This window comes from Mustela nivalis, assembly GCF_964662115.1.
Source record: "Mustela nivalis genome assembly, chromosome: 7".
NCBI classification, from domain to species: domain Eukaryota; kingdom Metazoa; phylum Chordata; class Mammalia; order Carnivora; family Mustelidae; genus Mustela; species Mustela nivalis.
Genome location: NC_139026.1, coordinates 100,407,198 through 100,432,466, shown reverse-complemented (window position 1 = coordinate 100,432,466; position 25,269 = coordinate 100,407,198). Strand labels below are relative to the sequence as shown.

Below are 25,269 nucleotides of genomic sequence, written 5' to 3'. Positions count from 1 at the left end.
ACTATCTCCTTGACAAATTCTTACTTAGTACTTAGTATGAAAACGCCATAGGGCTTGTACTGAATTCAGAAATTAAACCAGCTGATCTTCATATAATGAGTTAAAAATATTATTCAGGGGGCGCCTGGGTGGCTCAGTGGATTAAGCCGCTGCCTTCGGCTCAGGTCATGATCTCAGTGTCCTGGGATCGAGCCCTGCATCGGGCTCTTTGCTCAGCGGGAGCCTGCTTCTCTCTCTCTCTCTGCCTGACTCTCCGCCTACTTGTGATTTCTCTCTCTGTCAAATAAATAAATAAAATCTTAAAAAAAAAAAATATTATTCAGTGAACTAATATTCTAAAATAAGATTTCTGATTGTCTCATATTTATATATAATTTTTCTATAGAAATTAGCTAAGGAGAAAAGGAAATAACTTTTAAAATAACTAGAAAACATCATCTGTATGAAGTGCTTTAAGAAGTAGCTTCTCATTTATATTCTAAATAGCTGAACATTTCAGACATTAGTTTTATTATTTAATTTTAACAGATTACCCTTGTTGGACAGATAATTCTTATTATGCATACTTTAATATCATGATTAGTGAAGTTTTATACATATTGAAAACTTTCAGTTTTTAGTATGAAGAAATGTTTTATTTTCCTGAATATGTTCCACAAACCTAGAAATTCAAAAATTGAGTAATTATATATATTATTATAATAAAATGACATTTATACATAGTATTTTAAGCTTTCATTTTAGGAAGATGAATATACTAAACTGAACTGCAAACTTATAAATGTTCTAGGTAAATAAAGGGGGAAAACAGAAATTCACCCATAATATTCCATTTGGCAAAAACATGAGGATCAACCAAGTACTGGGTACTGAAGCATGATAATGTTATTTCATGAAACATAAAGGTTTATAAGTATCTTCTGTGTGATATGGGTAAGTGGTAAAAGTCAAATATATTTGTGAAAGTCAAAAGTAAATATTCTTATTTACTTTTAACCAAAATATACTTAACAATTAAACAAAGAAATCTATACATAAATTTGCTAATCTTTTTCTTGCTGAGAAGTTCTGCATTAATTGCTATGTCTCTACTGTCTGTTTACATTTTCCAATATCAATGTTAGTTCCACTAGTCTTATTTTGCAATACCTTTATCTGAAAATAAGTAACTTTGATAATCTGAGCTATGATTTATCAAAAAATGCTGTAATTGTTATAAATCCATGATCATTTATTTAAAAAAACATCTCAATCAACATATTCTTGATCTTAAATTAAAATGTGGTTTTTAAATACAACAAATGCAACAAAACCCCCACATTTTAATATGCACTTATATGTGCAGATACATAAATATATAGGTATATGTAGATATATAAATATATAGTGGGAGTTAGGTACAGTTGTATTTGTACCTACTCATTGTTAAAAAAAGAAAAAAATCAATTTGTCATAAAAATGCTAAGCCTACTGCCTTATCTAAGGAGCTACTTAATTTGCATTTCGAGTCCAGAGAATAAATAGGAAAAAAGAAAATAAAAAGTTTGTCATTTTCTATGCTAAGAAGGGGAAACATTATTATTATTATTATTATTGATATCTATATTATATTACCTGAAGAATGTTTATTTAATCAAGTTTTTATTTTTACTTACAGTTCTACTTTATACCCAGGTTACAAACATATGTATTTTTTCAAATACTCAATTAAAACAATAATTATTTGATTTTTGGGGGGGCACAACTAATAAACTCACCTAATAATGTATAGTAGATTAGACATGATAAATAACTCAACTCTAGGCTAAGATATATTGCATCAAGGTTGGAAATCTGTAACGTTTTAAGTATAAACCATTAAAAATTAGTTATCATCCTAGTAGAATATAATAGAATAACAACTAAATTTCTGATAGCAGTGGTTCAACAAAGAGACAGGATCTTGTATTACCTATTGTGTCAGCTTTGCTAAATCTTCGAGTTACAACATTGTTCATGTTTCCATTTTCACACAGCTTCAATTCTGTGAGATATACTTCTACTTTGCAGTGCTTTACAAACATACCCTGTTCAACCACCTAAAAACCAAAACAAATCAGTGTTAGCTATAGCTCAATATTTTTCACTGTCTCTAACAGCAATATATTTCTCTAAAGAGGTTTTAGAAACTGAAGATCTCCAAAAACATAACTATTAAAAACTGTCAATATGAAGTAAGAGATACTAGATAGTTGAAAAAAAAAGAAACATATTTGGAATATTTAAGAGAACATGAATAATCATATTAAACATTAACAGATAGTTTGGAAAGGCATTCTACTCATCTATGAAGATATTCTGATATACTATAAATAATGAATACATTCAGTATTTATAATGAGAAAGTTTACTCCCAATGTAAGTACAGCTCTGATTAATGATCCAGACCTACTGCTAGCTTTTATTACTTGATCTCAAGCAGAAAACCCTTAAAAATTTTATAAAATTTTATGAAATTTTATAAAATTTCAGTTAGCAACAGCTAACTCTGTATGTTAAATCACTCTGTATGTTAAAATAATCTTTTAAAAGAACTCCAAATTACTGCGGCCAAAATATTCAGCAATGGCCTGTAAGTGATATGTTAGTTTTCCAACGTAAGATGACTTTCTTTGACCTTTAAATACGCTCTTAGTAATTCTATGCAACGAATGGGAAAAAAAAAAAAAGCTGCTAAACATGCAAGCAACAAAGCAGGAAAAGAGAAAATATGTATATATTAGGGTCACCTTTTAAGTAAGTATATTTCCTTTTGATCTTCTAAAGGTTAACTGTAGAATTTCAGTCATGAATACTGTTTCTGAAAATAGTAATCAGCTTGATACATGATACATTTGACAAATATGGCTAAAGGGAGGCTCCAAGTAACTGCTGTAACTCACAAGCTTAGCATCAGTTCAGCAAAGGCCTTACAAATTTGTCTTTCACTTGCAGGTAAATTGTTTTAGCTCAAAAACTTCAAATGCGGTTTAGCCAATATTTAATGTCCAATCCAACATTAATTTTTATAATACTTTGTTATTTATAATCCCTTAATTACACTTGTTATACTCACATTTCTAAAACAGGCAACAGCCTGTACCTCTCTAGATATTACTTACTTTTAGAAATTAATATATAAATTATCTCTTAACTAATGAAATTTGTTTTAAATCTCTTATGCTTATTTATTTTTGAGGTTAAGAATGTAGTAAAAGCTACCTTATCATTTAATTTTACAGGATTATGTGTAGCTATATTTAAGTAGAAAAACCAGAAATCAAATATTCTATCAATCAGAAATTTTTGCTCTGGGAATCAGTATCTGAGTAAGAATCCCAAAATATATTAATACTAATCATTGGTAAGTTGCTAAAACTGAGGTGCCCACAGGCCTCATTTTTAGGAGGAAAAATAGAATGATAAACAGAGCAGGTAATGGCATAATAAAACAGGATAAAATAACAAAAAAGAAAATCCCTTATTATTATTTACTTTGAGAAATATTTTTCTACATAAGCACAGCTTTTAAAAAATGAGGATTAATTTTCATAACACCAACAGATATTTTCCTGGAAAGAATCTAGTGATTTAGCTGTTAGTCATTATAAACAATGAAAACAAAACACCAAGATTATTTCAAAATTTATTGAGTTTCAGGATTTTTCTCACCATTTTTCTTCTTCTCTCCACAATATCTTATATTGTTAAAACCCACATCATCAGTATTCAAAATACTAGTATGTTCATAAGACATTTTACTACTTCCAAAAGCAGTGTATTAAAAAGCTATTTAAAGAAAATATGAGTTTGTCCTCCCTACTTTTATTTGAAAGAACCATACTATATGAATAATTAAAGCTTGAATACAGTAGCTCCATAGAGAAAAAAACTAGCATATTTATGTATTAGTGTTATGTCTGTATGTAGATTATTTATTTATATATTTGTTTATATAAAGTCTACTACCTTATTAAAAATGCACTAAAAATAATTTAAAATAATGGCTACAAAAACTGTGTAATAGGAAGAAACGAGATTATAAAATTATAACAAGGTACAAAGTTATACTTACCTAATTATTATGACCATTAAAATACACATTTGAAATAAGACTGGAACATGAATATTCAGAAATAATAGTTATGTTTCAGAATTAGAGGTGACTGCCAAACTATTTTTTTCTAAGTGAATTATGTTATATGATTATAAACAAAGAGCAAGCATAAGATGAAATTTGGCTTCCTATCCAAAATGTAAAGCTTATGGCTAAATAAAAATAGTCCCATTAACAGCCACAATGAAGGTAAAATCTCTTTACTAAATTAGTGAGGGAAATACAAGTTTACACTGAATTAAAATAAATACAATTTGTTAATTTTGCTGTGAATATTAGAGAGCATTCTGTAGAAAGTCATGAAATATATTGATAAATTTCATGTACTTTTTAATTTTCATATGAGGGGCATCTCGGTGGCTCACTCATTAAGCATCTGCCTTCCGCTCAGGTAGTGATCCCAGCACCCTGGGACTAAGCCCTGCATCGGGCTCCCTGCTCGGCAGGAAGCCTGCTTCTCCCTCTCCCCCTGCTTATGTTCCCTCTCTAGCTGGGTCTCTGTCAAATAAGTAAAGATTTTTTAAACATTTTACTTTAAAAATAAAATAAAATAAATGGGCATATGAAAGTTTCATAGAAACTTTAATTCCAAGTGCTTACTTCTTCCCCCTTTGGAAACAAAGTTATTTCTAAAGAAATCTGGTACTATTTGGGCACCTGGGTGGCTCAGTGGGTTAAAGCCTCTGCCTTCGGCTCAGGTCATGATCCCAGGGTCCTGGGATAGAGCCCCGCATCTGGCTCTCTGCTCCGCAGGGAGCCTGCTTCCTCCTCTCTCTCTGCCTGCCTCTCTGACTACTTGTAATCTCTGCCTGTCAAATAAATAAATAAAATCTTTTTTTTTTTTTAAGATTTTATTTATTTGTCAGAGAGAGCGAGCGAGAGCGAGCACAGGCAGACAGAGTGGAAGGCAGAGTCAGACGGAGAAGCAGGCTCCCTGAGGAGCAAGGAGCCCGATGTGGGACTCGATCCCAGGACGCTGGGATCATGACCTGAGCCGAAGGCAGCTGCTTAACCAACTGAGCCACCCAGACATCCCTAAATAAATAAAATCTTTAAAAAAAAAAAAGAAATCTGGTACTCTAGAATGGTTTGATGACATGGCCTAATGGGACACATTTACTATTTTTGAGGAGTTAGCAACATTTGTTTTTGTAGCGCTTACTGAGTACTATGCTTACTAGTGGTAAAAAAAGGACAAGCAGAGAAGTATAAATAAATTCTACATGTAGTATTTCATCCACAAATATTTCAGGATATATTTCTTCAAAAACAAGGACTCAGAAACCACAATACCACATCACACCTAACAAAATTAAAACTAATCCCTTAATATCAAATATTCAGTCAATATTTAAATTGTCCCCATCTCATTTTTATTGAATCAGGATCCAAATAAATCCCATGCAGCGCAACTGACTGATAAATGTCCAAAATATAATTTAACAGAAAAGTTCACCATCTTTTTATTCTTGCAATTTTTAGTAAGACTACTTCATAGATGGTGAGATATATTCTAAATAAGATACAAATAATATTATTTGTGATGTAGGTAGGCATTAACTAACCAGGGCCAAGATTAGGGATGGGCCAACTACGACCCACAGGCTACATTTGACTTGTATTATTTTTGTAAATATTTTACTAGAACAGAGTCAAGCCCATTCATTTATATATCATTTATGGCTGCACCCAAAACAGCAGAGATGAACAGTTTCCACAGAGACTATCCTAGCTCATAAATATTCACTATCTGGCCCTTTACAGAAAAAATTTGATGACCTCGGTCCCCCAGCCCTGGGCATGATTTTACTTTTGATCAGTCTTGCCAGAATTCACATTTATTTTACTTGTCTAACTTCACTGTTTTTTGAATCAACTTTGTTCATTTAAAACAGATTTTTTTTTCTATTTTATTAATGTCTATTTTTATTATTTCTTGATTAGCTTAATTTCCTTTTCTTCTCTCAACTTCTTGAGACAATAGATTTTTTTTAAAAGATTTTATTTATTTATTTGACAGAGAGAAATCACAAGTAGATGGAGAGGCAGGCAGAGAGAGAGAGAGGGAAGCAGAGAGGGAAGCTGAGCAGAGAGCCCGATGCGGGACTCGATCCCAGGACCCTGAGATCATGACCTGAGCCGAAGGCAGCGGCTTAACCCACTGAGCCACCCAAGCGTCCCGAGACAATAGATTTTGACTTTCTTTTCTAATATATGCATTTAAGCTATCACACTCCTTATAAGAGTGACATTAGTCATTCTTTCACATTGTACTATTATCACTCAGTTAAATTTATTTTAAATAAAAATTAAATTTAATTTTACTTTGTATTTCTTCTTTGACCTAAGGATTACTTTGGAAGTATATTATTCCACTTCTAGATAGTAGGAGACAATCTAGTTACCTTTTTGTTAATGACTTCTAAATTCTACTGGGCACAGAAAATACACTGAATAATTTCTATCATTAGAAATATAGTGGAATTTGCTTGAGGGCCCAGCAAATGGTCAATTTTGGTAAAAATTCCACTTAAGAAGAATTTGTATTCTGCATTTACTAAGTGCAATGCATGTCAGTTAGGTCATGCTGCTTAATCATGTTGTTCAAATCTGTTTCCAAGCTCAATCATGTGGCAGTCCTCAGATCCTCTCCAGCTGCTGGCAGAGAATTGAGCTCCTCATCATGTGAGTGCCTCTATAGGCTGCCTGCATGGCAATATGACTTCATTCAAAGCAACTGATCTGAGAGAGAAAGAGAGAGCATGCACGCAAGAGAGTGCAAAAGAGCACTCCCCACCAACATCTTTTAGAGACTAATCTCAGAAATAACATATTATCACTCCACCATATTTTCCTGGTCACACAGACTAACTCTGGTACAATGCAGGAGATTACACAAGAGTTTAAATACCAGGAGGTGGTGATCACTGGGGAATATTTTGAGGATGGCTACTACAGTTCACTCTCTGGCTCCCAACAAGTCACAGTCCCTCCCCGCAACATGTAAAATACATTCACTCCCTGCAAAGCCCCCACTAGTATCGTCCCATTATAATATCAACTCCAAGTTCAGAAACTTGTCATTTATATCTGATCCAGGCACAGATAAGCATCCTTGGGTACAGTTTCTTAAGCATTTGAGTACAGTTACTCTTTATCTATAATTCTGTGAACTACCAGATAAGATAAGCCCCAAATATACCCAAAATAAAATGGTGGGACATGCAGAAGATAATTTTTTAGATATTCCTGTTCAAAGGGGTATGAGGGTAAGAGGAACAAAGGAGGCAATGGTCCACAGACCTTCTGAAATCCACTTGGGCAAATACTTAAAGTTCCTTGATTAGGGCTTATTCTGCCGTTACCTAAAAATAAGTCTTCACAACACTTGATTCTGGTTCTGGGTCATACGATTTTCATGAAGTTAGCACATGTTTGCAGTTAGTAAATTCTTAGTCTAACTCCTGCTTTCTGTAGAAGTGTAGGAGACACTTTGGTTTTACCCTGTCTCCGTAGTCCAAGACAGTAGTGGTTCTTAAAAACATGGTTAAGTCTCCAGTGGATCTCACTGGAATCTCATTCCCTTACACAAAAAGGCACATACTCAAATGTCCTCTAGATATGTCCTATCTTGGGTTTATGCTGAGAAGACTGAAGGGCAATGCTCTTAAGCTTCTTAGAAGCCCTATTGTTCCTAGAAGCCACATATTGAAAGGAAGTGCAAAGTATACCTGAAATCCTTTAAAGGGCCTTTTGTCTGAACAGTATTGTGAGGCACTATCTTTGATTTTTCTGAGATCTTAAAGAATTTTACAGTCATATCCCCGTGGCTTTAACTTTTGGTTAAAGGTGAGAGTGCCTTGACTTTCATCTTTGCTTGGGAACATATCATAGCTTCAGCACTGTCATCTGGAGAGGCCAGAAATCCTCAAAACACTAGTAGGTCTTGGCTCCTTTTTTGCAGCCCTTTCTTTAGCTTCTCTCTCCCTTCTCTCATCTGATTATGTGCAGCACAAGAAAACCAGGCAGTTCTGGCAGATGATTCAGTTCATCAGGTACAATTTTTGATCTTTCAATTTACTGCGGTTGACATGTTGCTAAACTTTCTGCTACCTTATAACAAAGATCACTTTCCTTTGGGTTCCGATAAGATTTTCTTCACTTTCCTGTAAGTCCTCCTCAAAGTCTAAAATTCTACTAACAATTTATTCAAGGCACCTCAGGCTTTCATTAATACTCTTACAGGTTCTTGAGGCGCCTGGGTGGCTCAGTGGGTTGAGCCGCTGCCTTCAGCTAAGGTCATGATCTCAGGGTCCTGGGATTGAGTCCCGCATCGGGCTCTCTGCTCAGCAGGGAGCCTGCTTCCCTCTCTCTCTCTGCCTGCCTCTCCATCTACTTGGGATTTCTCTCTGTCAAATAAATACATTAAAAAATCTTAAAAAAAAAAATACTCTTACAGGTTCTTACAACTTCTGCTCCCTGCCTGGTTCCACCACCACAGATCAAATTTTGTTAAGGCAGCACACTACTTCCAGGTACCAAAATCAGTTATCAGTTTTCTACTGCTGCATAATAAATCACCCCCAAACCCAGGAACTTAACAGAGTAAATATTATTTCACATAGTTTCTGAGGGTCAAGAATCTGGAGCAGCTTAGCTGGGTTATTCTGGCTTGGGGTCTTTTGAAAGACTGCCGTCAAGCTGTGGGCTGGGGCTTCAATTACCTGAAAGCTGCATGAAACTAGAGGATTCACTTCCAAGCTCACTCACATGGTTGTTAGCAGGCTTCCATTTCCTCACTACTGGTCAAAAGTCTTAGTTCCTTACCATGTGAGCCCTGCCACAGGCTGCCTGAATATGCAGCTGAATTCCCCAGATTGAGAACTGAGAGAGAGGAAGAGGGTGTGTGCATCCAAGTGCGAGCCAAGGTGTCTTTTATAGTCTGATTTTTTTCTATTTTAATGAGGTATAACTGACATATATTAGTTTCAGGTGTAAAACATAATGATTCAGTATTTATCTATGTTGTGAAATGATCACCACAATAAGTTGACATCCATCATCCTATGACAAAATTTTTTTCTTGTGATGAGAACTTTTAAGATCTACTCTTACTCAATAACTTTCGAAAATGCAATACAGTATTATTAACTATAGTCGCCATGCTATATACTTACATCCCCATGATTTACCTATTTTATAACAGGAAGTTTATACCTTTTGACTCCCTCAACTCTAAAAGCTAATCTTGAAAGTGATACACATGCTATAACTTCTGCTGTATGTTGCTGGCCACAGGGGACTACCCAAGGATGAAGATATAAGGAAGAGCTCATTGGAGATTACCTAGGAGGCTACTATCTTAACTTATATGCAAATATCACATATTTTAAATTTATGCATACATTCATCCCAAATAGAAATAACTACCATTTTAAATAGCCTGACTTAACATTTATTTGCAATATTTACTGTTGTCAATCTACATTTTCTCTTGTGTCTCCTCCAAGCTGCCATATGGAATAATTTCCTTCCATTCTAAAGATTGTTTTGGTTTTCCTTTAGTGCAGTTCTGCTAGTAACAAACTCAGTCAATTTGTTTATCTGAAAACAACTTTTTCACCACCTGAAGGATACAGCATTCTGAGTGGGCAGTTATTTTTCTTTCATAATGTTGAAGATGGTTGGTTATTTTTCAGCTTTCATTTCTCTTGGGAAATCATTTGTTTATTATTACTTTGAAGGTAACAGACTTTTTTTTTGTGGCTCCTATTAGAAATCTTTTTTTTTTTTCTTTTTTTTGCCTTTGCTTGGTTTTGTTTGTATTTTTTTGTTGTTGTTAGCATGGGTTTCACAGCATTTCTTGATTCTATATAGCATGTCACCTTTCATCCATTTTAGAAAATTCTCAGCTATTAACTCCAGTGTTATTTCTACTCTATTCTGACTTCCCTCTCCTTCTAAGAGCCCACTTGCGTGTATGTTAAAATTAGGCATTGTGCTCCAAGTGTATTTGCTTATTTCTGTACATTCCATCCTTCAGTCTCTTTAAGTCTTATTTTGTATACTTTCTACTGATGTTATTTAGTTTACAAATTTCTCTTTGGTTCTATTCAGTGTTTTAATTAAACACTGAGTATTTACTTCTTAATTTTTTCAAATTATTTTTAGAATTACAGAATTATATTTGGATCTTAATAGTTTTGGAATTATATTTGTTCTTAACAGTTTTGTCCTTCAACTGTCTTTTTTTTTTTTTTTTAACATAATAAAGCACAGTATTTTGAAGTTTGATTCCTTATGGGTCTGTTTCTACTGTCTATTGTTTCTCTTAGATTTTGGTTCCACTGTATTTCTTGTTCAAGTATGTTTATTTTTGCCTTTTTTGTTGCTGTTTTAACTGAGTGTCTGACATTATAAGTGAAACATTTTAGAGATGATTCAAGGCCCAGAGAGATGGTTAACTACTTTGTTTCTATATCATATCTACTAATCCTAAATTCCTCAATTCAGAGATTAGTTAAAATTCCAAGTTGGGCTTCAGACCCTAAAAAAATAGTAATTCTTTCAGTATATTTCATTGTCATAAGAGTCACATGGGGGCAAAGTAGAGGTGGAAATTCCCAGACTTACTAATTTAATTTTGGAGGAAGACAGATCTTAAAAACAACTCCAGATAATTTTATGCACAATAAAGCTTAAATATTATCTTACAGGTTGAATAATTCTAAACTATCTTATTACAAATATATGGATGACCTCTTAACAGAGAAACTTTTTTCTGTGTGAAGTTTTCATGATTTGTATTTATTTATCTACTTGTTTCAATTTGCTATTAGACACAGATTTTAAGAAATTCCAACACGACCTCTTTCAAAAAGTAATGCCAATGAAGTTGTTGGTTGGTCTGTTTACCATACCAAATACTAGTACTGTATAATATGCTACCTTTATTAAGAAAAAAAAAGTACATCATTAAGGTTAAAGTAACACAGGTTAGCATATTTGAAGATATTCCAGGCATAGATTTTCTTTTATCCCAGGAATAAAGTTCTTCTTCTAAACAGTTTTAGAGCTAAACACTCAATCCTTTAATTGAGCAAAACATTCAATTCTCTAGCAACTATAGGTAAAATAGGTTACTTTATATGTATAAGGCTAGCATTTCTAAAAGACAGAAATCCTAATTTTGAAATGGCTATAAGAGAAGGCTGAGTGAAGTTAAGGGTCAAAACTAAAATGAACTAGGGCGACTATGTGGCTCAGTTGGTTAAGCATCTGCATTCAGCTCAGGTCATGATCCCAGGGTTCGGGGCTCAAGTCCCCCAGTAGGCTCCCTGCTCAGCAGGGAATCTTCTTCTCCCTCTCCCTCTGCCCTTCCCCCCTGCTCGTGTTCTCTCTCAAATAAATAAAATAAAAACTGAACTAAATCAAAGGTACACTCACATTCTATTTAGAAAACAGAATTGAATTCTATCCCTAAACCATCAATACATACATACAAATCATTAATATAACTAGTCTGTAGCAACAGTTCCAAATAAATCCATGTATGGTTTGGTCTACTAGAGGTTTGTACCCTTGTGTTACATAACTTGACTTTTTAATTGTTTCTGTGTGGAAAAACCAACACAGATAAATAATTACATGCTCAGAGATCCTGGTCCCCAAACCCTTCCTTCTTTCCCTTTCCCTGCCTGATACAAAAAACAAATACATATGTAAGATTGACAGATCTACTTTAAACACTTAGTGTTCTGCTATAACGACAACATCCTCACTTTCATAAATGACTTTTTAGTTCCAAAAAGTAAAGATATGGATAATTTTTAATGTTTCTAAACTATAATTGTAAAACTTGCAGTACAGTGGTTAAGAAAAGAGGTTGCCTGAGTTTCTAAATTGATGTGACTTTCTCTATCTCTGTCCTCATTTCCTCATCTACATGAAGATAATAATACCTACCCTATAGAGATTCCTGTGAGGACTAAATTAATAATAATGTATAATCTGCTTCTAACAGTGGCTAGCAAAGAGTAAATCCTCTATAGGTATTAGCTATCGTCATTATACAATATGAAAGTAACATCTTGATGGTCTTTTTCTCTTAGATATTTGATGAGGATTTGTGTCATTAAACTATAACAATAAAATGTGACTGTTCAATAAAAATATTTTTATTCACTTATTCTAAATATGTACCTTTCGTGCTATTGGTTCCTGACCTTCCATCAAAGTGTACCAGCTGACAAGTTTATTCCAGCCCTCAGTTGGCAAGAGTATGTAATCTAATTCATCAATAAGATGTTCCTTAAGTGACTGGGCATCACCATCTGCAAAAGAAAAAAGTAAACCCAATAAATAAAAAGAAACAATAGTTCATGAAATACTTTAGTGTAAATATCATAAATTACTTAAACTCATAGGGACTAATTTAAGTATTTAAATGAGGCCTGAAGAAAGCTCTGAAGTTCACATATAAATCTACATTTTCCAAAATAAACTGTTGCTTTAAAAAGATTCAATGTGTACCAGTAGTCAATGAACAGTATTTAAAGACATAATTTTTTATTAAGCTCTTAAAATAACAAGGGATCTGAAAGAAGAGCATTTCCCAAATATTTAAAGTAGAAGATCCCTCACATGGTAACAGTGGTCATTCTAGTAGTAGCTGATGAAAGAAATTCAGGGGCAAACTAATAACTTTTTACAATGACTCCAAAGCACATGGGCTGGGAACCATGATGGAAATCACAAAAGGGCATCTTGTGAAACAAATTATTCCAGAAGGCCCATCATCTAGATTTCTCCCAAAATCTAAAGTGGAGGAAGTTGTTCAGATGTGGTTCTAATTCTATGAACATTTTCAAAATTCTGGTTAAACCAAAAATTTAGTGCAGGGCAGGCCAGAGATCTAGAAGCAATACCATGAGTTATATCTAAATGACATTCCCAATCTGAGATTCTGTTATCTTTACCTGAATTTTCAAAGTACAGAAACAGATACAGTTAACTGAGTTATATATAACATAAAGAAGTTTTTCTCAATTTGAGCCAGTCTTAATTTAACATGAGAAGCAAAATTGTTCTCAGTAGCATCTCAAAAATGAGAGCCCACTATTTTTTTTTTTTAAAGATTTTATTCATTTATTTACAGACAGAGATCACAAGTAGACAGAGAGGCAGGCGGGGGGGGGGGGGGAAGCAGGCTCCCCGCTAAGCAGAGAGCCTGATATGGGGCTCGATCCCAGGACCCTGAGATCACAACCCAAGCCAAAGGCAAAAGGCTTTAACCGACTGAGCCACCCAGGTGCCCCGAGAGCCGACTATTCTTAATTAGACATAACAATACAAATCAAGAAGCATGGAAAATTCTGAAAGGATTGAGAGAAAGTTATTTGTTCCATCTAGGATCAATCAATGGGTCAGAGAATTACACTAAACTTTTTTTTTTTAAGATTTTATTTACTCATTTGAGAAAGAAAGAGAGAGAGAGAGACAGAGAAAGCACAAGTAGGGGGAGTGGCAGAGGAAGAGGGGGAAGCAGACTCCCTCCTGAGCTGGGAGCCCAACATAGGGCTCAATCCCAGGACCTGGAGATTATGACCTGACCTGAAAGCAGATGTTTAACTATCTGGGCTACCTAGGTGCCCTGAATTACACTAAACTTTGAGAAAACTTTCATATAGAGCAGAAGTGATAAAACTCTGAATTGTATAATACAAACTTCAGGAGCCGATACATTCTAAGGATTAATTTTTAAGTTCGGTTTTTTAAAATCTTAGCAGTAATTTTACAATCTTGTTGGGGAAACTGATAATTTGGAACATATTTTTAGAGCCTGCTGAAGGTGAAAGAAACTTACATATTCTAAACCCCTATATGCATCATATTCTATGAGACATATTACAGTAAACAACCATGTTATCTCAGTCAGTTCTCAAAACAATCTTTAAGCTAGGTATCTCCATTTTAGATTGGAAAATACTTTTAGACAAACTGAGTAACTTGTCATACATGCAGAAAGTTGCAGGTACTCTGAAAAGAGTTATTAGAAAACACTGCTATCTCAGGTGACTTTTCAATACAATATTATGAGGTAAATATCTCCAAATTAATTAGTAAGCAGATTCAGGTATTGATTAACCTGCTGAAGGTTACACATAGAGAAGATCATAGAAACTGGACTCAAATACAAATTGGTTTACTCTAACATCCACTTTCTTCCTACTATTAACAGAATACCTTAAAGAAAACTTAGGAAAAGAAAGAAGAGTCTAAAAATTAAGACTTTTACGTTGTCTTCCACAGTTTAAGAGTTTGGGTAAAAGACTTTATTATATATCAGAATCCAATAGTAATTTTATATCTAATGACAAAATAAAACAATTTTTTTAAAGACTTTATTTATTTATTTATTTATATGTCAGAGAGAGAGAGAGAGAGTGAGCACAGGCAGACAGAGAGGCAGGCAGAGGCAGAGGGAGAAGCAGGCTCCCTGCTGAGCAAGGAGCCCGATGTGGGACTCATCCCAGGACCCTGCGATCATGACCTGAGCCGAAGACAGCCGCTTAACCAACTTGAGCCACCCAGGCGTCCCCAATCAGTTATTTTTAAGAGACGAGAATACCCCTACCTAAACACAAAAGAGCTCCTATTTGTTACTTCTGCGCTTAATGATATATAATTGATATAGAATAAACTGCACGTATTTGAAGTGACAGAACAATGCAAGTGTGAAACCATCACCACAACCAAAATGATATATCCATCCCCATTCAAAGGTTTCCTAGTAGTCCTTTGTAATCTCTCCTTCCTGTCTATCCAGGTTTCCTGTCCTATCCCTAGAAAATCACTATATTGTGCAACTATAATGTGCATTATGTAGAATTATATATGAAAATTTTGTCTGGATGAATGGATAAAGAAGAAGGGATACACACATACACACACAGAAAATAAGGCAGCCATCAAAAACCCGAAAATTTGTTATTTGCAATGACATGGATGAACTAAGCAAAAAAATCAATCAGAGAAAGACAATTATATGATCTCATTGATATGTGGAATTTAAGAAACAAAGGCTCATAAGGGAAGAGAGAAGAAATAAAACAAGATGAAACCAGAGAGGGAGACAAACCATAAAAGACTCAATCACAGGAAACAAACAGAGGTTTTCTAGAAGGGAGGTGGGTGGAGGGATGAGGTAACTGGGTGATGGACATTAAGGAGAGCATGTGATAAAATGAGCACTAGTATTATATAAGACTGATGAATCACAGGCCTGTACTTCTGAAACCAATAATATATTATGTTAATTAACTGAATTTAAATAATGCTTAAAATTTTTTAAAAAATAAAATCCAATTTGTCGGTGCGCCTGGGTGGCTCAGTGGGTTAAAGCCTCTGCCTTCGGCTCAGGTCATGGTCCCAGGGTCCTGGGATCAAGCCCCACATCGGGCTCTCTGCTCAGCGGGAAGCCTGCTTTCTCCTCTCTCTGCCTGCCTCTCTGCCTCCTTGGGATCTCTGTCTGTCAAATAAATAAATAAAATATTTAAAAAAAAAAATCCAATTTGTCTAAAAAAATTATCTTTTTCTGTTACTACAGGCATTTTCTTGGATCTTATAAAAATCAGATGTACTGTTTTTGTTTGGCTTCTTTTACACTGTATAATCGTCTTGAAAGTCATTGTTTTTATGTATCAACACTTCATTCCTTTCAACTGCTATGTATGATTCCATTATATGAATATACTATAATTTGCTTATCCATTGAGCTATTGATGGGCATTTGGGGTTGCTTCCAATTTTCTCTATTACAAATAACACGACTATAAACATTATAAGTATGTATAACATGTATAAGTTTTCGTGTATGGATGTACACTCTCATTTCTTTTGGGTAAATATGCAGGAGTGGATACTGGTTCCTCCAGTAAACTCATGTTTAGCTTTTCGAGAAATTTCCTGATTATTTCATTTCCAAAACCAGTGTATTAAAGTGCCACTTGTTTCACATCCTTGTCAACACTTGATGTTGGTCATTCTTATAATTTTACTCATTTTTATATACAATAGTGGTACTTCATTATGGTTTTAAGCCTCATTTCTTTAATGACTAATGATGCTGAGTATCTTTGCAGTTATGCAGTTTTAAATCTTTGGTGAAGCATCTGTTCAAATCTTTTGTCTACATTTTCCACTACATTTTATGTTATCTTAATATGGTTTTGAGAATTCTTTATTTGGCATACAAGTCAACTAGGTGATCTGCAAGTATTTCCCCCACACTGTGGTTTTTCTTTTTTTTTTTTTTTAAGATTTTATTTATTTATTTGACAGAGAGATAAACAGTGAGAGAAGGAACACAGCAGGTGGAGTGAGGGATGGAGAAGCAGGCTTCCCGCCAAGCAGGGAGCCCAACGTGGGGATCAATTGCAGGACCCCAGGATCATGACTGAGCCACCCAGGCATCTCATCTTCTCATTTTTTAAAAAATCATTTTTTGGGGGCACTTGGGTGGCTCAGTGGGTTGGGCCACTGCCTTTGGTGTGGGTCATGGTCTCGGGATCCTGGGATCGAGTCCCACATTGGGCTCTCTGTTCGGTGGGGAGCCTGCTTCCCCCTCTCTCTGCCTGCTGCTCTGCCTACTTGTGATCTCTCTCTCTGTGTCAAATAAAATCTTTAAAAATAATAATAATAATAATAATTTTTTTATTTTGTCATGTTAGTCACCATACAGTATATCATTATATAATATATATATGTATATATATGTATATATTCTACATATATCATTATATATCAGAATATCATTAGTTTTTGATATACTGATTCATTGTTAAGTATAATGATTACTGATTCATTGTTATAATGATTCATTGTTTAAGTATAACAACCAGTGCTCCATGTAATACATGTCCTCCTTAATACCCATTACCAGGCTAACCCATTCCCCAGCACCCTCTCCCCTCTAAAACCTTCAGTTTGTTTCTTGGGAGTCCACAGTCTCTCATGGTTCTTCTCCCCCTTTGATATCCCCCCCTTCATTTTTCCTTCCCTTCTCCTATGGTCCTCCATGCTATTCCTTATGTTTCACATATAATTGAAACCATATGATAATTGACTTTCTGTTTGACTTATTTCACTTAGCAAACGCCCTCCAATTCCATCCATGTTGATGCAAATGTTGGGTATTCATACTTTCTGATGGCTGAGTAATATTCCACTGTATATGCAGATCCCATCTTCTTTATCCATTCATCTGTTGAAGGGCATCTCAGCTCCTTCCACACTTTGGCTACTGTAGACATTCTGCTATGAACACGGATGCATATGGCCTTTCTTTTCACTACAACCGTATCTTTGGGGTAAATACCCAGTAGTGCAATTGCTGGGTCATAGGGTAGCTTTATTTTAAACTCTCTCTCTTCACAGATGACATGATACTTTATTTGGAAAACCCAAAAGACTCCACCCCCAAGTTACTAGAACTCATATACCAACTGAGTAATATGGCAGGATACAAAATCAATGCACAGAAATCAGCTGCCTTCCTATACACTTCAGCTGCCTTCCTATACACTAAAAAAATAACTGTAGAGAAATAAAAGAGATCGATTTCAATTACAATAGCATCAAAAACCTTAGGATACTTTGGAATAAACCTAACCAAAGAGGTAAAGAATCTATACCCTAGAAACTACAGAACACTTATGAAGGAAATTGAAGAAGACACAAAAGATGGAAAAAAATTCCATGCTCATGGATCAGAAGAATAAACATCGTTAAAATGTCTATGCTGTCCAGAGCAATCTATAACTTCAACACCATCCCAATCAAAATACTAATGGCATTTTTCAAAATACCCTAAACAATCCTAAATTTCTATGGAACCAGAAAAGATCCTGAACTGCCATGGAAATTTTGAAAAAGAAAAACAAAGCCGGGGGGGAGGGCATCACATTGCCTGATTTCAAGCTGTATTACAAAGCTGTGATCACCAAGACAACATGGTACTGGCACAAAAACACAGATAGATCAATGGAAATGAATAGAGAGCCCAGATATGGATCTTCAACGCTATGGTCAACTAATCTTCGACAAAGAAGGAAAAAAATACCCAATGGAAAAAAGACAGTCTCTTTAATAAATGGTGCTGGGAAAACTGGGACAGCTATATACAGAAGATGAAACTCGACCATTCTCTTACACCATACACAAAAATAAACTCCAAGTGGATGAGAGACCTCACGTGAAACAGGAATCCATCAAAATCCTAGAGGAGAACATAGGCAGTACAATGGCCACAGCAATTTCTTTCATCACATGTCTCCAAACGCAAAAGAAACAAAAGTGAAAATGAGCTTTGGGACTTCATCAAGATACAAAGCTTCTGTACAGCAAAGGAAACAGTCAACAAAACTAAGAGGCAGCCCATGGAATGGGGGAAGATATTTGCAAATGACACTACAGAAAAAGGCTGGTATCCAAGATCTGCAAAAAACTTCTCAAACTCAACACCCCAAAAACAAATAAGCAAGTCAGAAATTGGGCAGAAGACATGAATAGATACTTCTCCAAAAAGAGGTACAAACAGCTAACAGACATATGAAAAAAAATGTTCAATATCATTAGCCATCAGGAAAATTCCAATCAAAACCACAGAGATACCACCTTCCATAAGGCAGAATGGCAAGAACTGACAAGACAAGAAACAACAAATGTTGGAGAGGTTGTAGGAAAAGGGGAACCCTTTTACACTGTTGGTTGGAATGCACATTGGTATAGCCACTTTGGAAAACAGTGAGGAGGTTCTTCAAAAAATGTTTTTTAATTCTTTTAACAGTATCACTTACTACTGATCAAACAATTAGTGGCAAAAAGTTCATTCTTTTATCAATTTTGCTTTTTATATCACATTTAAGAAATCATCTTAACACAATGTCACAAAGATTTTTCACCAATTTTTTCCCTATAAGTTCTAAAGTTTATATGATGTTTTGAGTTTACTTTGTATATGATGCCAAATATGAATCAAAATTCAGTCTGGGTGGCTTTTTGTTTTGTTTTGGTTTTGGGCTTTTTTTTTTTTTTTTTTTTTTGGCAAACAGATACCTAATGCTCAAGCAGCATTTGTTTAAAAGACTATCCTCTCCCTACTGAAATTCTCTTATATCTTTGTCTAAAATCAATTGAACACATATATGTGGATCAACTTTTGGATTCTAATCTGTTCAGTTGATCCTTTCCTCACACTATATACAAATATTAATTTAAAAATGATCAAAGTCATAAATTAACAGCTAAAACCATAAAACTCTTAGAAGAAAACATAGGTATAAATCTTGTATAACCTTGGATTAGGTGATGCATTCTGACATAAATACAAGTAACCAAAGAAAAAATATAAATTGGACTTAGAATTAAAAACTTCTGTGCTTCAATGATACCATCAAGAAAGTGAAAGACAATCTACAGAATGGGAGATAATTTTTGGAAATCATATATTAGATAAGTGGTTAGTATCCAGAACATATAAATAACATTTGAAACATAAGAATATAAAGACAAGTAGTCCAATTAAAAAGAACAGGATCAGAATAGACATTTCTCCAAAAAAAATATAGATATAAGCAGCACAGATAAGATACTTAACATCATTAATCACTAGGGAGACAGAAATCAAACTGACAATGAGATACCACTTCATATGCAATAGGATGGCTATAATAAAAGGACAGACCATGTGTTGGCAAGGATAGGAAGAAATTGGGAACCTTCATATACTGCTGGTGAAAACGTAAAAATAGTGCAACTATTTTGGAAAACAGTCTAACAATTCCTTAAGTAGTTAAATATAGAGTTACTATCTAACCTGGTAACTGTACATCTAAGTATGTACTCATGAGAAATGAAAATATAAAACTACACAATAATTTGTATGTGAAAATGTTCACAGCATCATAAGCCAGAAAGTAAAAACTCAAATGTCCATCAGCTGATGAATGGATAAACTAAATGTGTATATCCATACAATGGAAAATTATTCATCCATAAAAAGGAATGAAGTACTGATTCATTCTACATGGATGACACTTGAAAACTCTATATTACGTGAAAGAACTCAAACGTTATAGGCTATATACTATGTGATCTCATTTAGATGAAATGTCCAAAATAGGTAAATCCAGAGATAGAAAGTAGATTAGTAGTTGCTGAGGGTTGGGGGTTTTAAGAGGGAATAGGGGTGACTGCTAATGGGTACAAAGCTTCTGGTGTGATGAAAATATTGTGGAATTAGATGGTGGTGATGGCTGTATAACTGTGAATATACTAAAAACCACTTAATCGTACAACTTAAAAGGATAAATTTTGTGATAGGTAAATTCAATCTCAATTTTTTTTCTATCTCAATTTTTTAGACACCTACTAGAAATGTAATTTGGAACTGTGTTGAATCTATAGTTTGGGGGATGGGGAATTTAACAATATAGAGTCTACAGGATCTCTTACTATTTAGGTTTTAATTTCTATCAGCAATGTCTTCTAGCTTTCAATTTATAGAGCTTGTACATATTTTGTCAGATTTATACATATTTTGTATTTTTTTGATGTTACTACAAAACGTTTTTTAAAAATTTCTATTCATGTTAGCTGACTGTTAGCATATAAAAATACAGTTAGGTTTTTAAATAATGATCTTATATCCCATAAACCAATCTCATTTATTAGTCCGTAGGAACATTTTAAAAAAGATTTTATTTATTTATTTGAAAGAGAATGTGAGAAGAGAGCGAGAGCACAAACGGGGTTGGAGCAGAAAGAGTGGCAGAATCAGCCCTGTTCAACAGGGGAGCCTGACACAGGCTCATGATCTGATCATGACCTGAGCCAAAGCAGATACTTAGCCAACTAAGCCACCCAGGTGTCCCTAGCAGCTTTTTTTTCTCTTTTGTAAATTCAGTCTGATTTTCTATGTGATCTTAGCAGTCTATGAATAAAGAAGATTTATTACTTCTTCCTATACAATATGTATGCTTTTTATCTCTTCTTTCGCCTTACTGCATTGGGCAGGACACCTCCAGTAATGCCAGCTGATGAGCTGAGTGGACACCCTTATCTTTTCCATGTCACCTGTAGGTTTTTCACAGATGCCCATTATGAGGACATTTCTTTCTATTTTACTCTTTTATCTTACATGATATGTTATCTTTTAAATACATATTTCTAATTAACATATATATTCTTTTCATGGTTGGACTTGATTTACTAAACTTCTGCTCAGACAAGATACTGGCCTAGTGCTTTCTTGAAATTTCTCTAAGATTTTGGTATCAAGGTAATGATGGTTTCAAAGCATGGGTGGGGAAATACTACCTCCCAATTTTATCAAAGAATTTTGTAAAATAGGTATTATTTCTCCCTTAACTATTTGGTGGAATTCACTAGTAGCAATATTTGGATCTGATGTTTTCTTTGGGAAAAATCTGAAACAACTTCTGCACTCGATACAGGGCTATTTAGGTAATCTATTCTTCTGGAATGAGCTTTAGTAGTTTTCATCTTTTTCATCTAGTTTGCTGAGTTTAATGGCATAAGGTTCATAATATTCCTTTATTGTCCTTTTAATATTTGTGGATTTCGTACTGATACTACATCTCTTATGTTCCTGATATTGGTAATTGTGTATTTCCTTTTTCTTGTAATCAAACTAGATATGTATCAATTTTATTATTTTCACAAAGAATCAGCTTATTTTTTCTTTTTTATAATTGACACATCATATCACATTTATTACATTTGTTTTGAGAAGACCAGCTTTTGGGTTCATTGGTTTTCTCTATTTTTCTCTTCTCTAATTTCTGTTCTGAACATATTTTTCTTCTTTCCTTTCTTCTGTTTACTTTAGGTTTTAGTATATGTGCTGCCGAAGCGAGCACTACTTTAGGTTTTATTTGTTCCTTCTTATTTCTTAAAAACCAACACCACTGATTTGAGACTCTCATTTTATTTATATACTCAGATATTATATAATTATATATTAACAGAGCCACTCCAGCTTTCTTTTAATTAGTTTTGGCACATGTATGACTTTTCTGTTTGCTGCATAAAAAACTAATGTAGGGGCTGAAAAACAATACCTTTTTTTTTTTAAAAATATTTATTTATTTATTTTGAGAGAGACAGAGAGTGATGGGAAGGCAAAGGGAGAGGGAAAGAATGTCTTAAGCAGACTCTGCTGAGTGCAAGAGCCTAACACGAGGCTTGATCTCACAACCCTGAGATCACAACCTGAGGTGAAACCTAGAGTCAGATGCTTAGCCAACTACTAAGTTGAAAACAATACTTATTTACAATCTCACAATTTTGTGGGTTACAAGTTCCGGTGGGCTCAACTGGATCCTCTATTTAGGGCTCATAAGGCAGAAATCGAGATGTTAGACGGGGTGATCTCTTATTTAAAAACTCTGGGGGAAGAATCTGCTTCTAAGTCCATTCAGATTGTTGGCAGAATTCCGTTTTTCATGGTGCCAGGAATGAGGTGGTCTGTTTCCTTGCTGGCTTGGGCAATGTCTCTCTCTTTTCCTAGAAGATGCCGGCCTTCCTAGTCACATTGCCTCTTCCATTTTCATAGCAAAAATGATATACTAAGCACTTCTCATGCTTTAAATCTCTGACTTCTCCCGCCAGCTAGAAAACAGTCTGCTTTTAAAGGGCATTTGTTATTAGATTAAAACCACTGGGACAGGGCGCCTGGGTGGCTCAGTCTGCCTTTGGCTCAGGTTGGTGTCCTGGGATGGAGCCCTGCATCCGGCTTCCTGCTCAGTGGGAAGCCTGCTTCTCCTCCTCCCACTGCCCCCTGCTTATGTTCCCTCTCTCACTACCTTTCTCTCTGTCAAATAAATAAACAAAATCTTTTTTAAAAAAGCAAAAACAAAAAACACTGGGATACTCTCCATCTGCCATACAACATAAATAATAATGGGAATGATATCTTATCCTATTTGCAGGCTCTTCCCATATTCAAAGGTAGAGATGATTATGTAAGAAAGAAGTCAGTAGGAGTCAGTCTAGAATTCTGCTTACCATAACATAGCACACCTTTTTCAATTTCTTTTAATCCATTTGGATCTTTATATTAAAAGGGGCACTTTCTTATATACAGTGCATAGTTATGTCTTTTTTTTTTTTTTTTTTAAGATTCTATTCATTTATTTGCCAGAGAGAAAGAGAGAGAGCATGAACAAGCAGGAGGAAGAGCAGGCAGAGGGGAAAGGAGGCTCCCCCCGCTGAGCAGGGAGCACAATGCAGAACTCAAATCCAGCACCCTGGGATCATGACCTGAGTTGAAGGCAGACACTTAACCAACTGAGCCACTCAGGTGTCCTAGAGTTATGTCTAATTTTTTTTTTATCTAATCTCTATCTGTAATTGGGGATATTTACATTTAATGTGATTATTCATATAAAGAATAATTTTAATCTACCTTCTTGCTGTTTTGTATTTGTTTCATTTGTTCATTTTTCCTACTTAAAATTTTTTTTAAAACACTGACATTTATCTTCATTATGCATCTCTTTCTGCTTTTTTGCATGCCAGGTAGTATCTGATTGGATCCAAGACATTATAAAATTTAACTTGTTGATTAGATGCTGGTTATTTTTGGATCCCTCTAAGTATTTCTGCATTTTGTTCTAAGATATAAGGTTTGACACTTTCAGATTAGAAGGACAAAAGGATTAATTTGCTCAATTACAGTGGCAAAACACTTCTCGGTTGTATACTCCATGAATTGTAAGATTTTCCACTCTATTAACACATTATTCTTGGTTCTAAATGAGCCCCAATGACTTGTTCCCTCAAATTCTTTTGGATGGTTCTTTCCTTGGCCTTGGGCAGCCCCCCACATTCATGACCTTGATCAACACTCAGCTAAGACCTGAGAGATACCCTCTGTATATCTCTAGGTGTCTCTGTGTCTCCTCTGTCTCTTTTTGCTGATCATTCCTATCTAGTACTCTGCCCTGAAAACGCTGGTGGTATGGGTCTCCCTGGACTTCAAACTCTTTCCTCAACTATGAGAGCTTGTCTACATGGGTTTCCTCTTCTGTGCCTTGTCTTTAACATTCTATCAACACAGTAAGCTATCACTCAAGGATCACTATTCTTTGTTGCCTGGTATCCAGTGTTTTGAGAACTGTTATTTTATATATTCTGACAAGGTCTTAGTTTGCTCATGTGGAAGAGTAAAGCTAGCCCCTCTCACTCCATCTTGACCAGAAATGGAAATTCTGGTACTTATGTTTTATTCTCTGCAAGTGTGAGAGGTACAGAAGACTGGTAATTAGTGAGGGGTATAGAAGACTGATGTAAAAATCCAAGAATGTAAACATGTATCAATGCTCCCCAACTTAAAATAAAAGTCATGTGTCCATTAGGAAAAACAAGAACAATACAGCATTTCCCCCAAATAATAATATAGTGCTTTCTAACTTACATTCTTCACTTAAAGGGTTAAAAAATAATAAATGTTTCTTACATAATAAATGAAAAAAACTGTCATGATACAGAGTAATAACTAATTATGACAGAATAATCTGAGTTCATTAGGTCAAATCTATAATACGAAGAAATTTTTCTAATTTATTTACATTAATGTTTTCCATATTATATATGTATTGACTATAACATATTCAAATGAACACATTTTAAACCTGACTGAAGAAAGAAAATAATGACCTTTGAGAAGTCCAGAATTATCAATGGGTCCAGGATATACATTTTGATCTCCCATCTGGTATTTGTCCCAACTGTCAAAGCCAACATATTTTTTCCACTGTTTGAACCAGCGACTATCGACTAGGTACCTAAAAAGAGAAAAGAAATCAATAAAGGAAAATACCTGTAACTAGAGGAATAGCATAGAAGATATCAATTTTTTATATTTCATTTTATATTAAAGTACATGCCTACTTCAAAGGATTATTGAGAATAACTGCAATGTGACTTACAATCTGGAAAAAAAGTTTCACTTATACAAAAGTGTTATTCCTATTGTTCTATAAATATCTACTATTTGAGGACAAGTATTGACATACACATTAAAAACAATCCTTAACAGCACCTCTTAG

The 25,269-nt window shown here is 34.6% G+C and overlaps 1 protein-coding gene across 14 annotated transcripts in view; it reads right to left on the bottom strand.

Annotated features, from left to right (window-relative positions):
• The window catches only part of USP15 (ubiquitin specific peptidase 15), a 115,205-nt gene that overhangs the window by 70,819 nt on the left and 19,117 nt on the right, over positions 1-25,269 (bottom strand). For all 14 annotated transcript variants that reach the window (XR_014314549.1, XR_014314550.1, XR_014314551.1 and 11 more), the window contains exons 2-4: positions 24,878-25,005; positions 12,338-12,468; positions 1,952-2,078 (exon numbers count right to left, since the gene is read on the bottom strand). Coding sequence is in view for 2 of the 14 variants with exons in the window: in XM_082742513.1 (XP_082598639.1) it covers positions 1,952-2,078; positions 12,338-12,468; positions 24,878-25,005 (386 nt within the window). In the remaining 12 variants the exon portion in view is untranslated. The remainder of the gene's footprint in view (positions 1-1,951; positions 2,079-12,337; positions 12,469-24,877; positions 25,006-25,269) is intronic.